Raw genomic sequence first — 13252 nt, 5'->3', positions numbered from 1 at the left:
GTGTTGGGTTTTTTCCCCCCCTACAGATAAAGGGATATTCATTATCCAGAGTGAAAATTCCAGCTTATGCATTAAAGTGGACCGAGCTAGCCTTTTTCTGGAAGACTGCAGTCAGCTCTCAGAAAAGATGTTATGGAAATGGGTATCCAACCATCGTCTATTCAACATAGGCAGCAGTACCTGTCTCGGACTGAACATCAGCAAACCAGAACAGCCACTAACAATGCTGGAATGTGATTCAAGTCAGTACTCATTATGGTGGAACTGTGATGGAAAAGCCTTAGTTGGTGTATCAGAGTACAAATTAGCAGTTGAAAACAACAAAGATATTGTGGCCAAAAAAAAATCCACTTGTCAATGGAAACAGTATATGTCCTATGATGAAGACCTTTGTGAACACCCATTTCAAGGTAAGAATAAAATTTTGTCATAGAAGTGTAGGTGGGAAATGTTTCAGAAGTTCTTTTGAAGGGGGAGGTCAGGTGCTTATGATCCCTTCCAGTCTCTATTGCGGTTTGGGACTCAAAGTTTGTGGAGGTTTTTTATGTGCAGTGGTTGAGATGAGCATATCACATAAGTGATACTCTTTTGTTAAATTGACCCCCAAAACCACCAGTATCTTTGCAAACCAGGAAATGCTCACTTCAAATCACCTGCAAAATTAAAAGGGTTACTAAGGATTTGCTGTTATTATCCTGCAACAGATAAACCCAAAGACAGATAAGAGGGGATTTGGAGTTCCTGTCACTGAAAATCAGTCTGTAATTGCAGTGTGCATGGACTAATGTCTGCAATGTTCAGCACCTGGACTCTGAACATGCCAAACAGAAACATGAAACAGAGATCAGAATTATGATAAATCCTGCTATAGAGCTAGTGAAGGTGTAGAAATGTACATCAAGATTCAGGTCTGCAGACCTGAACAGTTTTCCAGGTGGACGGACTAAGATAAACCCATCAACTTCAAAAAGCAACAGACAGCCTGTACCTTTACCTCTTCCTCAGCATTTCTGTAGAGGGAGAGACCTGATGTTTGCACAGTGTCTCAGACTGAAGCTGTTGATTTTCCCCACTTGAACTGGGTGTTTGAGTTCTGGATCTGGTCTTTGTGGTTTCCCCTGTAGGTGCAGCTGTGCTCAGCCTCTGGTCTCACCAAACCCCTTCTTTTGGGACCTTTGATAACTGGGAAAGCACTACAGTGCCCAGCCTCTTTTTTAAAACCTAGTGGAATTTATGCTTAAGACGAGGCAGAAAATACTGAAATCCATAAAAATTCGTACCCATTTGCTGTGTACATACAGTGAGATGAAAGTAGACCTGGTTTAGCCCTATTGCTGCAAGATCTCAGATGTGAGAAGAGGATCAGCCTTAGACAGGCACTTGCAGCCTAGTTTCAGGACCAAAGTATTTAATTGCGTTGGCAGAATCTCTTTCACTTCCAGGTTCTATTTTCCACTTCTACCACAGCTCATGCACAGGCAAAGGCAAGCCACCAAGCAAAGGGGGTGGGGGATAGCTACCTTCAAAGAAAAAAGAAAACATATATATATATATATATATATATATATACACACACACACAGCTGTGGTAAGAGGTCTGTAGCAATTGAATTTGGTTTCTTGCCAGGACTGAGATAATCCCTTGTACCTCCATAGCTGGCAGCACAGTAGCAGGCAGACAGAGAAGCAATCCTGATTTATTTTTTGACTTGTTCCTTGTGTTGTCTGTTCATTCACCTCAGACGGGGATTTACCATGTGTAAACTGCTCTTTTATATGTGCACAGCCAGTCATTAACTCTGGAAACCTCTAGGAACCTGGCAGTATGTATTGATTCTGTAGTTGAAGGACTTTGATCTCAAAGCTATCAACGTGCAATCTTTGATAAACAATTTCATTCAAAGAGTGACTGTGATTCTTTGACCTTTTTTAGAAGCTCTGAGGTTTAGGGGACACTCACTGAGGTAAAGCTTTTACAACTTTCAGTTGCACTGGATTCTCTCAATATTTTGGTCCTCAAAGTACAATAGGAAAACATTTTGTAAGGCATTGATTGTGGCAACAGATGTATGTAGCATCAATTCTTCAGCTATGTTATTATTCTCCATGGGACAAAGACTTGGTTTTGAAAGTGTATTAAATATTCCTTTGTCTTGTACATTTCCTTTCCCAAAGAATGACAAAGAGAATGGAAAACACATTAGAAATCCACTTTATAAAGAGTGGGAGAAGCAAGGGAAATAATGTTAAATTAGTCATCTGTCATAGACTAATAAATAAGTAGAGTTTGCATCTGAGTGTGTACTGATTTAACTAACTGTTGTTTTATGTAGTTGTTCTGACATGTAAATGCAGACTTTGTGTTAATTGATCAGATTTTGGGGGTTGTGGTTTTGTTTGGGATTTTTTTTGTCAATGGAGTAAGTTACAAGATTGTGCCTCGTGACAAATTTAATAAATTATTATTTCCAGATTCTGTTTACTGAAATTATGCTGCTCATGCTTGTAATGCTGTGTTATCAATTATAAATTAAAATTCAGAATGAACTGTAGACATTTTATTTTTATCGCTGCTATTAAAAACAGTAATAATGACGTGGGGGGGAAAAATTTTTGTGGTCTGCATTCTTTTAATCTCTGCATTGTATTTTTTGCAGAAACATACACCTTGCTGGGAAATTCTTTTGGTTTCCAATGCGTTTTTCCATTTAAATATAACAACAAATGGTATTATGAGTGTACTAGAGATGGAAGGGAATCTGACTGGTGTGCCACAACAACTCACTATGAGCAAGATGAAAAATGGGGGTTTTGCCCAAATGCTGGTAAGATGTTACTTGTCTTCGCTCTCCCTCCTCCATGAGTTTGTTCTTCGTTAGTAATACTAGGCCGCAGTCTGGTTTTGGATTACTTCCCTTCTGTTAGAGAGGAGCGTCTCTTTAAAAAACACAAAGGAAGACTTTAGCAAATTTATTGTAATTTATCCTGTTCGACCTTTGGAGACTTAAGTCCTTATTGCAACAGCAAAACTACAGGGGGTAGCAGAAGGACCTTATTCTGTGCAGCCCATTGAGCTTACCCTGCAGCCAACCCCCTCTGTCCTAGTGACACACAGGCAGCTTTTGTGGAACACATAACCTAAGGGCTGCTCTGCAAAGTCATGGTCTACTTTTGACTGCATTGTATCTTGCACATTCCTTTTCTTCTGTGCACTGCTTGAATGTGTCTTGGGCCTAAAAAGTAGTATTTTAAAAAGTACTTCCTGTTGAAAAGATTTTGGATGTATAATCTTTGTGAATATTCCAGGTTCTTGCATAAATAAGCAAAATAGTATCTCCTATCAGTAGAAGTGGTTTGGAAATGCCTTTCCTGATCAAGCTACATTTCAGATCTCTGTTCCAAAGCATCTTAAAAACAGCTGTAAATGTGTCTTTGTAGTGGGTATTTCTGGGCAGCCGTTAAAATAGATAGTATTTGCAGCCTTGCTTATCCTTTTAATTATAGGAAGCTTATTCTCTTGAGTACAAAGTCCAAGGAGATCCAGTGACTGTTGCTTCACGAGTTGGGCGAGGTGTTCACAGTTTGAATATTTCAACATTCAGCTTTAGAAACAAATGATTAGTCAGAATAAATTAAAATGTAGCTGTGTCAGCTTCATGAGAGCTGTGAAAATCATCACCAGCTGCAGATCAGCTTCCGAGTATTTTATCAACCATATGAAATTCGGAGCAACATTTTATTTCATTAGTGCCCTATTTCCCTATGTGCTTTAACAAAGGAGCAGGAAAGGTGATCATAATCGTGCTTCCGTTGAAATACTGCTGTCATTAATTTATTTAATTGTTCAAGGTTTTATGTTTCTGATTGGTTTTGGAGTCTTGGGCAGTTGGTGACGAGTCTGTTTTTGAGTAGAGAGTGGCTGTGACATTTTCTGGGAGAAGAACCCCGACACACACATCTGCTACCAGTTCAACCTTGAGTCTGTGCTGAGCTGGAGTGAGGCTCGGGCTGCTTGTCAGCTGCAAGGAGGGGACCTGCTCAGTATCACCGACCCTGAAGAGCAGAACTACATAAGTAACTTAAGCAGTGAGTAGACATTTCTCTGGGGACCTCATAGGAAACCTGTAGTTAGATTTCTTCCTTACCTGTGCAAAGGGGTACGCTTTGGAGCCTAATACTCTGTGTGATGTCTCTCCCATTGCTGCTTGTGGGGCTTTGCCATGTAACACACCTCAGTAGAGCTACTTGAAAGAGCAAGGACGAAGGTAAGTTCCCACCTTAATAAACTGAAGTGCAGAAGCGATGGTATGTTGTTTGTTACGTGAGGGTGTAATTTGCTCAATTCTCCCTCCCCACAGAGATTCCCATTCATCCTGCAGCTGTGGTTAGGGAGTGTGTTTGTTTCCTTTGGAGGATTATACATGTGTTTACCTTCTCTGCAATGTACCTTGGTGTCCCTTTCTCTTGCTAAGTTTTCTTTGTAAGCCGGACTTCACCAAATGTGAATGACAGAACATTTCTGCAGGCTTGACGTGAACATCTTGTATGGGGAAAGTGCCAGCTCTGTTTTTATAAATGGATGTTACTTCTCCTCTGATAAGCAGTTTGCTTTTCCTCTTGGAGCAAATGTCTCAGGCCAATTGTGCAGAGCCTTCTGAGAGCTCTTTCATGGGTATTTTAATGTGCATGGAGAAGATCAAGTGGAGGAATGGGTGGTGGAGCTCTGATGCAAAGGTTGCCTCAGGTTTCTCATCCATTGCTTCCCACTATTGCTGGTTTTCAATTGAAGGATATAAGCTAAATGGAAGTTTTAAAAATAATTTCATTAGCTTTTTGATATGCCTGCAGGGCTGTAAAGGCTTCTGAAAGTAGTTTGGTTTATGGAAAGCTGAAATAGGCTAGCGTTTATGTAAACAGGCTAGCATTTATGTAGCTCCTTGTTCTAGATTGAACTTCTAAGGTCAGCAACAACTTCTGCAGGAAAGGTTTGCAGGATGAGTGGCTTTTGAAGGATTTCAGGTTTCTCAGTCTATTTCTTTTCATCTCTGTGTTGATTAACAAAGTAACAGACTTTTTCTAAGGACAGAAAAAAAAGCCAACCAGCCTAAACTTTCTGGAGACTGCTTTGAAGTTTTGTTTTATTCCAGTTGTAAGAAGTCAGGACAGCAGGTCTATGCCTGTAGATATTTTAAAGCTTGGGGAAAGCATGCAGTATTACTTTGTTTATTTTTTCTGTTGCAGGGCAGTTAAATACCACAGACATGATGCTGTGGACAGGCCTGAACCGCCTGGATGAAGACGCTGGCTGGCAGTGGTCCGATGGAGCACCTCTAATGTTTGTGAACTGGAGAGCAAGTACTTGATGTTCCTCTTGGATATGTTATAGCAGCATAATGAGATGCTCTCTATAACTACAGCTTGGTACAACACTGTTGTTCCTACAGCTACGTTTGAAAGTGGAATTAAGTGAATGAGTGCACTTTTTTTTGGTAGAAATACTTATCCATATTCATGAACTGAAAACCCTTCTAGGGGTGTAACATCAAGTGAGATCGATCTGTTCAAAGCATTAATGGTCTAGTCCTTTTGTCATTTACTTTTAAAGATGTTTTTAAGGGTTCCAGTTGAATATTTAAAAACTGTACCTACTTTCATGGAGGAAAGGAGTTTCAATTTGTTTATGTTAGCAAGCTTAATTAACATTAGCACATTAACATGAACTTTATGACTTGGTTTGCTACATTTTGAAGTCTGTCTACCAGCAGTTGAAGACATTCAAGCTTGTTTCAGCCTCTCATCTGAGAGCAGCAGCCAAGCAGGCGTGTAATTCATCGTCAGTGTTCAACTGTCCATAGTACTGGTGTAATATTACTAGAAGTTTGGGTGTGCAGGGATGTTTATCCATTAATTCAGGAAGATGCAGAGAACCTCATGACACCATTTTAAAACTATGAACTGATTTTTTTGTAATTTTGTGCTTCTCAAAAATGTGTTTGCAGATGTCTCTGATAAACGTTTTAAAGAAAATCATTGTGCAGTGATTAATCCAAGATTGAAGTATGGCTGGAACAGTTATCTATGTGAATCTGGATTGCCTTTTGTATGCAAGAAATATTTAAATAAGACAGAGCATGACAGGCTGGGTAAGTCTCTCAGTGTTTACTGTATCCTGTTTGTGAGTGTGCAAGGAGAGCAAGAGAAGCCACCTGACTATAAAGGCAGCAAAACAGGATCACAGCTGCACTGAATGTGTGGGTTTGCTAGTTTAAGTTGAATACTATTTACTTTAACTGATGTAATAATACTTTCTTCTGTTTAAATTCAGTCATTGGAAACACATTGAGAGTCTTAGAACAAACAGGTAATTTTAATACAAATAGCATTTACTTGATTCCTTACACCATCAGAATGCTCATTCTCCTTCATATTACAATAAAAGCCCCACTAATGAGTTGCAAAATAGGTTTTCAGTGTGAATGGAATTAACCAGTGGCACACAGAGAAGAAAGCTGTATAAATGCAGCACAAAATTTTCAGGTTTTTTATGATGTGCTGTACTTTTGACATACTAAAAAAGCATTGTACATATACTTCAAGTGTTTATACAATGAGTATAGGATACATAATACATAGAATGAGTCAGGCTCTTGTTCTGTGAGAAAGTTAAACACAGAATTGAGTTTATTCTAACCCAAATTTTTGGTTTTGTAAGAAATATATAGGTTCAGCTCCTTCCTAGTAACTTAAAGAAAGTTTAGCAGCCTGTTTCAGGTAATAAGGAAAGACTTATCCAAACTTTCTATAGGTAATGCATCTGAAAAAGCTTTATCTGTCTTTGAATCAGGTTCAGAGGTAATAAGGGAGATAAACTGTGTTTTAAACTGAATTAGTATTTGCACTAGTCCAGCAGCCCAAACAGTTCAATCATCAAATAAAGTGGAAGAAATTTCAGTTTGCTTGGTAGGTGATGATCCACAGAGCAGGAGTTTTGGCCTCCTTAAGTCATCTTGGACAACGCAGTTTTCAACATTTGAAGATTTAAAAAAAAAAAAATCTCTGAATGTGTTATGAACATATAAGCTTGGCAATTCTATCTAATATATATGAACTTGGTGTGCTCATTTAAAAGATACATGGAAGTATTATGCCACTCGTTGTGACGCTGGTTGGTACCCACACAATCGCAACTGCTACAGACTCCATAAAGAGGAGAAGAGCTGGAATGATGCTTCACTCTCATGCCAAAGTGAAAATAGCAGGCTCATTAGTATATCCTCCATGGCAGATGAAGAGCTGCTCCTTAACTTGCTTGAAAGTGGTGAGTTTGGGGAGTTCAGGTGTGCGGTGTTTCTTGAAGTGTTCTGTGGTGCTCTTCTGTGCAGCTCTTTGACATTGTTAGCCATCTAAGCACTGTATTACATGGCACACCCAAATTATGTTTGCAAAAAATGAAATCATGTTGCATGCCCATTCTAGGAGTCTTAAAAATGTATAGAGTCACCTTTTCCAGTAACCATTCTTTAAATAAAGATACGAGTCCACGAGGCAGACACAGTGAGGCCATAGTAAACATGCTAGCTTTTGTCCTTTCCTGTTCTTGCCTGGTTCCTTGCAAATTGTTGCAAAATATTCAGTGATCAACCTTATACTAGAGTTGTGCTTGGAAGCAAAACCAATTCAGTGTATCTTTTGCTTTCAAGCTGGCCTCTTCCACACTGCAAAATTGCTGCTGTTACTATGAGGGCAGAGTCCACTTTGATGTCAGCAGGGCGTATCAAAGCAGTTCTGCTGGTTCACATTGTCCTAAGAGGTAGCATAATTACACAGGGAAATTAGTGAACAAAAGCTCTTTGATGCAGCAATACCAATACTTTTGTTGTCATAACAGCAGCAAAGAAAAGTTAGTATTTTCTGCCTGCCACCATTTTCTACCAGTGTACTGGCAGAGCTGCACAGTTTGGTTGAGAGTTTGTCTCCCAGATCTGGGGCACAGTGACATGTAGAGATTAGGAGATTAACCTCCATGTCATCTTCCTCACTTCTATTAAGACCCTCCATAGATACCAAATACCATTATTTGCAGGGATGCTGTAATGGATAGATGTAATTGTTCTCAACTTGTATTCAGCTTCAGTCTGCTGCTTCTCTCCATCCTGCTTCAGGCTTCTCTTCAGGAGAAGGGCTTACATGCCTGAGAGCCTGAGTGCTTTTTCTGCTTTTTCTCTGGTCAAATATGACTTTACATCAAACTGCAAGCCTTGTTTCTCCTATGTTTGTCAGACACTGGTTACAACTGTGCTGTCACTGGACCCTATAAACTCTCAGAGAAACCTAAAGCTGAGTGTGCCACGGAAAATTATATGAAGAAATATTTCACTTCCATGTCAATTTTTCTACCCCATGCACTTCAAGAAAGTGCATATGCTCTTAATTTGCATTTTTCAGGGTTGTAAAGCCTATTATCATGTATGTTGATCTATTTTTGAAATTATTTGGTTTTCAAGAGTAGTAGAACATAGTCTCATCAATAAGGTTTCCTAAAGTTTATACAACTTTTTTTTTTCCTGAAAGGGCATTCCTATAAAAATCCCATGAATAATTTTTAATGGTGGTGTTGATGTTAAAGAAAAAACAGGCTTTGTCACTTCACCATTAAAATCTGAACTCACTTACTCTTTTACAGAAAATGTAACAGAGACATGGATTGGATTATACAGTAACAACACCCCTGTTGTTTTTGAGTGGTCAGATAGCACCCCAGTAAAATTCTCTAACTGGCACAGACAAGAACCTAACACCTTTCAAAGAACAGGACAACTCTGTGTTTCAGCACAAGGACATGTAAGTTTTCTTTTTAAAAGAATTAGGCACTTTTTTTTTAGCTCATAATAATTTTGTTTCTTGCTGTGCATACTTTTTTAAACCATGACCTGGAGTATGACTTTGTTTTTTGATTCCCAATGTAGTGATGTTATGATAAATGCAGTGCAGCCTTTAGAAACCAATGCATTTTGCTGTGCTGATGCACAGAAAATTAATCACAGTTTTTGAGCTTATGTTCAATAAAAAATGCTACATATATAAAGCCTGCCAAATGGAAGAGAACAAATATGAGTGGGTATTTTGATAAAGTAATTTAAAATCCAAGTAGGTAATTATGTGTATCATAATTTATGATGCATAGGTTCTGGCCTTGAAAGTTTCAAATTCATGTTTTGAAAAACTGTCAGCTGTGCCTCTATTATCTTGGTGTAAATATCTATAAATTTTATGGAGCATCTTTCAAAATCATAGTAGTCTAGGTCTACATAAAAGTATAGAAGTTGACAGCAGGAAGATTGACACCAAATCAGTCAGGGGTTGTAAAACAGGGAATAATGTTAAAGCAACACTGTCCTGTCTTGTTGGTATTCATGGCACTGTCAATTCTTTTGTAGTGTGGTCATGAGTTTATTTTACTTTTGCAATTAACAGTATTTAAATTTACTAATACATGACTTGCATAAGTAGCACCATAATTAAAAAAATTTTTTTGCTAAGTATGTTCTGAGCATGAAAACCGTATCAAGAAGAGTTTCTGCTGTCTCTACAGTAGTGGGTCCAGGTTGCAATTTTTAACTTGGGGAAAGCCAAGACAATTACAATGACTGGAAAATGTGTGTTCCTATTGGAAGCAGAAAATAGGACTTTGGAACAATTGGGGGTTTTAGATTCCAAAGTTGTATTTTACTCAGCTTGCAACTGTAAACAAACGAAATGTAAAATACAACGGAAAAGGAGGTTCAAGATAAAATTTTTCAAGCATTGTTTTTGATACATGTCCAGTATATACAGATGTGTGAAAATTATATGATACAGACTTTGTAATATCTTGAGTAAGGGCTGCTCAAATACAAAGAACTGTGATAGCTAGAAAGAAAAGTGCTCTGGCATGGCCATAGTGTTAGTTAATTAAGATGCTTTACGTCCTGAACACTGATTCCGAGACAAACCTGTTTGTATGATTGATTGGAGATGTCCTGCTGATAGTATTGGTAGAAAGAAATGGATAAGTAAATGGAGTGAGAAAAATTACTTATTTTTTAGTGAAGAGTTAAAAGAGAAAGAGAGAATGTAATCTAATGTTTGTATAGATATGCATGAGAATATGGGTATATACAGAATATATTCCTTTTTATTCCTTAGGAGGGACATTGGAGGATTAAAAAATGCGAAGACAAATTTTTCTATATTTGCAAAAAAGCAGGTGAATTTAATAGTGTCTCACCTGAACTGGAATCGAGTTGTCCAGAGGTAAGTTGGTTTGTGGTTGTTTTAGAACTATACTTATGACATAGAATCTTACAGGTAGCCTCTAAATACAGCTACAGAACATATGGATGCAAATAGAGAAATAATTTTAGGTTGTCATATTAAAGACATGCATGTTTTGCTTGGAAAAATCTCATTTTTTGGTTTAAAAATGTGTAAACTAAATTTTAATGTAAGATTAAAAGCCTTCACAAGATGCCTTTCATGGCTTGTTGTTTCATCAGTGGTTGTGACCCAAGTTCCTATTTCTTTCTAGATCAAAAGTGAAGCCCTTTTATCCACCATCTGTGTAAATAATGGCTGTTATATGATGCCTCATCCCCACACATGGTTTTCATACATTGAAATGGAATGTCAGGGTGAAAAACAATCCGTTTCATTGACATGGAGGGTGAACTCTTCCACTCGTACACTAGCATTCTGTTTGCTTTCAAACACAAACGGGGAGGAGCACAGCTGTCTAACTGGGACATTGCATCATATTTTCAGGCATTTAGGCTCTGCATTCTGGTAGTAAAAGGAAGTGAGTTAAAGTATGGCTTTATTTGCCATCAGTTCCTTTTCACAGTGTGGAAACTTGTTGAGTTTCTGTTATATTCAAAACTGTGGAGGAAAACATCTCTCTTCTCTAACCTGCTTTACTATTTAGCTCATTGTTTTCCCTTTTTAAATTTCCTGTCCTGTTTCTTGAGAAATGAAGAAATGCAGCCAGTTCAGTAGAATTATAAGAAGGTTGAAGCTGAAATGTTTGGATTTCCCCAGATGTAGAGTGTCCAGAACCAGAGTTCTTGTCATAATATTATGGACATTATTGCTTGATTCCAGCTTAACATTTCCAAAAGTTTAGGGTGAATGCATTTATTTCATTTGGACCAATGTATTCCATCACTCAAGAATTTTGTGTGTCATTAGTGTAAGAAAGGTTTGTCACAGTCCTGACTGGGTGAAAAATGTGCAGAGCATCAAGATTTTCTTGACAAGCTGTAGTCAGCAGTTTCACAGCACTTCAACTTCTCAGTCCTGTGCGCCACAGGATTGAGTCTCAAGGTATTGAGCTACTGGTCTTAAGTATTTTAATCTGCTCTGGCAAACTTCTACTCAGAATAAATTTCTGCTTTTTGATGTTTCACACCCTGTAAAAACATTTGCTGAACCCCCTTACAGTCCCTTGGCTTTGATCCTTTTATTTCTAACATGCAAAAAGTTACATTCAGCTAATCAAAAGACCGATAGAGTGTATTATTTCTTTATTCTCTTGCTTATTTAAAACATTTAATCTTAAGACCAGGCAGATATTGCTGCATGAACTCACACCAGCAGAACTTACACCAGTCCAGGTGGTGTCTTTTGGACACCCAGGGGGGAATAGTGTGAAATAAAAGGCTAATAATGAGATGAAATGAGGCAGGCTGACCACTGACTCAGTGTTCTGGCTCATCTGATATCCACATTTCGAGTGACATTGAGGGTAACTGCTCTTCAACCATGGTAGGAAAGAAAAGGTCTATAGGGATGCCAGGGATCAGCAGACAGAAGGTACAAAAGGGGAACAAGTTTTTAACAACTACACAATACTTAATAATCTATAAAATAATGTTCATTTCTTTTAAGGGATGGGAAAGACATGGTGGATATTGTTACAAAATCGACAGTACCCCTCGAAGTTTTGAACATGCTTCCAGTGGTTATTTCTGCCCATCTGCACTTGTATCAGTAACAAACAGGTAGTTAATCCTATTAGACAGTGTGAAGATACCTCTAACAAGAGCTGTTCTAACTTTATAAAGTGTTGCATGGCAAAAGATATTACCATAGTGAAATAATTTTTGCTTGTGAGGTGAGCGTAATTACTAACACTGGCTAAAATCAAGGGTGTGTTTTGCTTTAATTTTTAATTGAAAATAAATTTAGTAAAAAGCAACTGTGAGGCTAATAAACACTTACAGCAATGTGTACACCTGGGCATGCAGGAATTCAAAGAAGATGCTTTCTGCAGGGGTTTGTAACATCTTTAAGAAACTTCATTGGTGTCCTTGGAAGGTGTACTGAAAAATGAAAACATACTTTTTATAATGAAAAGATACAGAATTTTAATCCAAATCAATTAACGTTTTATAAATCCTTCTATTAATGTATTCATTTTATGTGAGTTCTCAGCAAACTCTCAGGGTAAGAGAGAGAATGTTTGAAAGCGCTTGTCGCTGGTTTTCCATGCCTTGTTCTTATTTACCTCTATTCCAGCTTTAGCAAGAGCTTTCTCCTCTGCAGATGTCTGGATGCTTGGGTTCTCTCTGCTCTCTTTGTTATTTACCCTTTATGTTGGCTTTCCATTAGAGTTTGACATACTGATAGATAAATTACATAGGTACTTTAACTGCTGCATATTTATCATTAAAAAAAACCAAACTATCAAAAAAAGCCCAAACCCTAAAAGTTCAAGGAGGAAATGTCTGCTCCCTTTAGACTAGGAGAAGCAGACACCAGCAGTCAGATGAATAGTAGGTAGTTTTTTTGGAAAACACTGGCTACCCTACATAAGGACTTACATCAATGGGAATTTGTCCTGCCAGGTGGTTTCAGGATTGTGCACAGGGCGTACAGCACTGAGCTGCAGTGCAACAGTGGTCCTTTCAGGGAGAATAAAGGACAAATTCTTGCAGCTGAGCATTGGCAGCTCAAATGTGGCAGGGAGCTGAGGGCATGCTGCTCATCACTGGAATCATGTCTTCTGTCTTTTTCTGCTTTTTTATTTCTATTTTTTTCCCTTCTGGATGTAGCCATCACTAATTATGATGTTATTTCCCAGTTCCAGTTAGCAGCAGTGGCAAGGAGTAGCAAAAACATGGTAGTTAGTGGTTTTGTTAAATTACTGCTGAGGTTTGTTGTTCTGGAGTGAAAACTGCAAAAACTTTTCAGTTACTGATCCTAAAATGTTCATTAGA

At 38.2% G+C, this 13252-nt stretch overlaps 1 protein-coding gene across 6 annotated transcripts in view; it reads left to right on the top strand.

Moving 5' to 3' along the window:
- Nucleotides 1-13252, top strand: part of PLA2R1 (phospholipase A2 receptor 1) — a 50289-nt gene that overhangs the window by 6794 nt on the left and 30243 nt on the right. For all 6 annotated transcript variants that reach the window (XR_005602338.1, XR_005602337.1, XR_005602336.1 and 3 more), the window contains exons 2-10: nucleotides 27-410; nucleotides 2657-2824; nucleotides 3912-4085; nucleotides 5241-5354; nucleotides 5999-6142; nucleotides 7129-7317; nucleotides 8683-8840; nucleotides 10185-10292; nucleotides 11922-12034. Coding sequence is in view for 2 of the 6 variants with exons in the window: in XM_039555063.1 (XP_039410997.1) it covers nucleotides 27-410; nucleotides 2657-2824; nucleotides 3912-4085; nucleotides 5241-5354; nucleotides 5999-6142; nucleotides 7129-7317; nucleotides 8683-8840; nucleotides 10185-10292; nucleotides 11922-12034 (1552 nt within the window). In the remaining 4 variants the exon portion in view is untranslated. The remainder of the gene's footprint in view (nucleotides 1-26; nucleotides 411-2656; nucleotides 2825-3911; nucleotides 4086-5240; nucleotides 5355-5998; nucleotides 6143-7128; nucleotides 7318-8682; nucleotides 8841-10184; nucleotides 10293-11921; nucleotides 12035-13252) is intronic.

The sequence above is a fragment of the Corvus cornix genome, chromosome 7 (genome assembly GCF_000738735.6).
Source record: "Corvus cornix cornix isolate S_Up_H32 chromosome 7, ASM73873v5, whole genome shotgun sequence".
In the NCBI taxonomy this organism is placed as follows: Eukaryota; Metazoa; Chordata; class Aves; order Passeriformes; family Corvidae; genus Corvus; species Corvus cornix.
The sequence above is the reverse complement of the archived record's forward strand: the minus strand, read 5'-3'. Positions and strand labels throughout refer to the sequence as shown.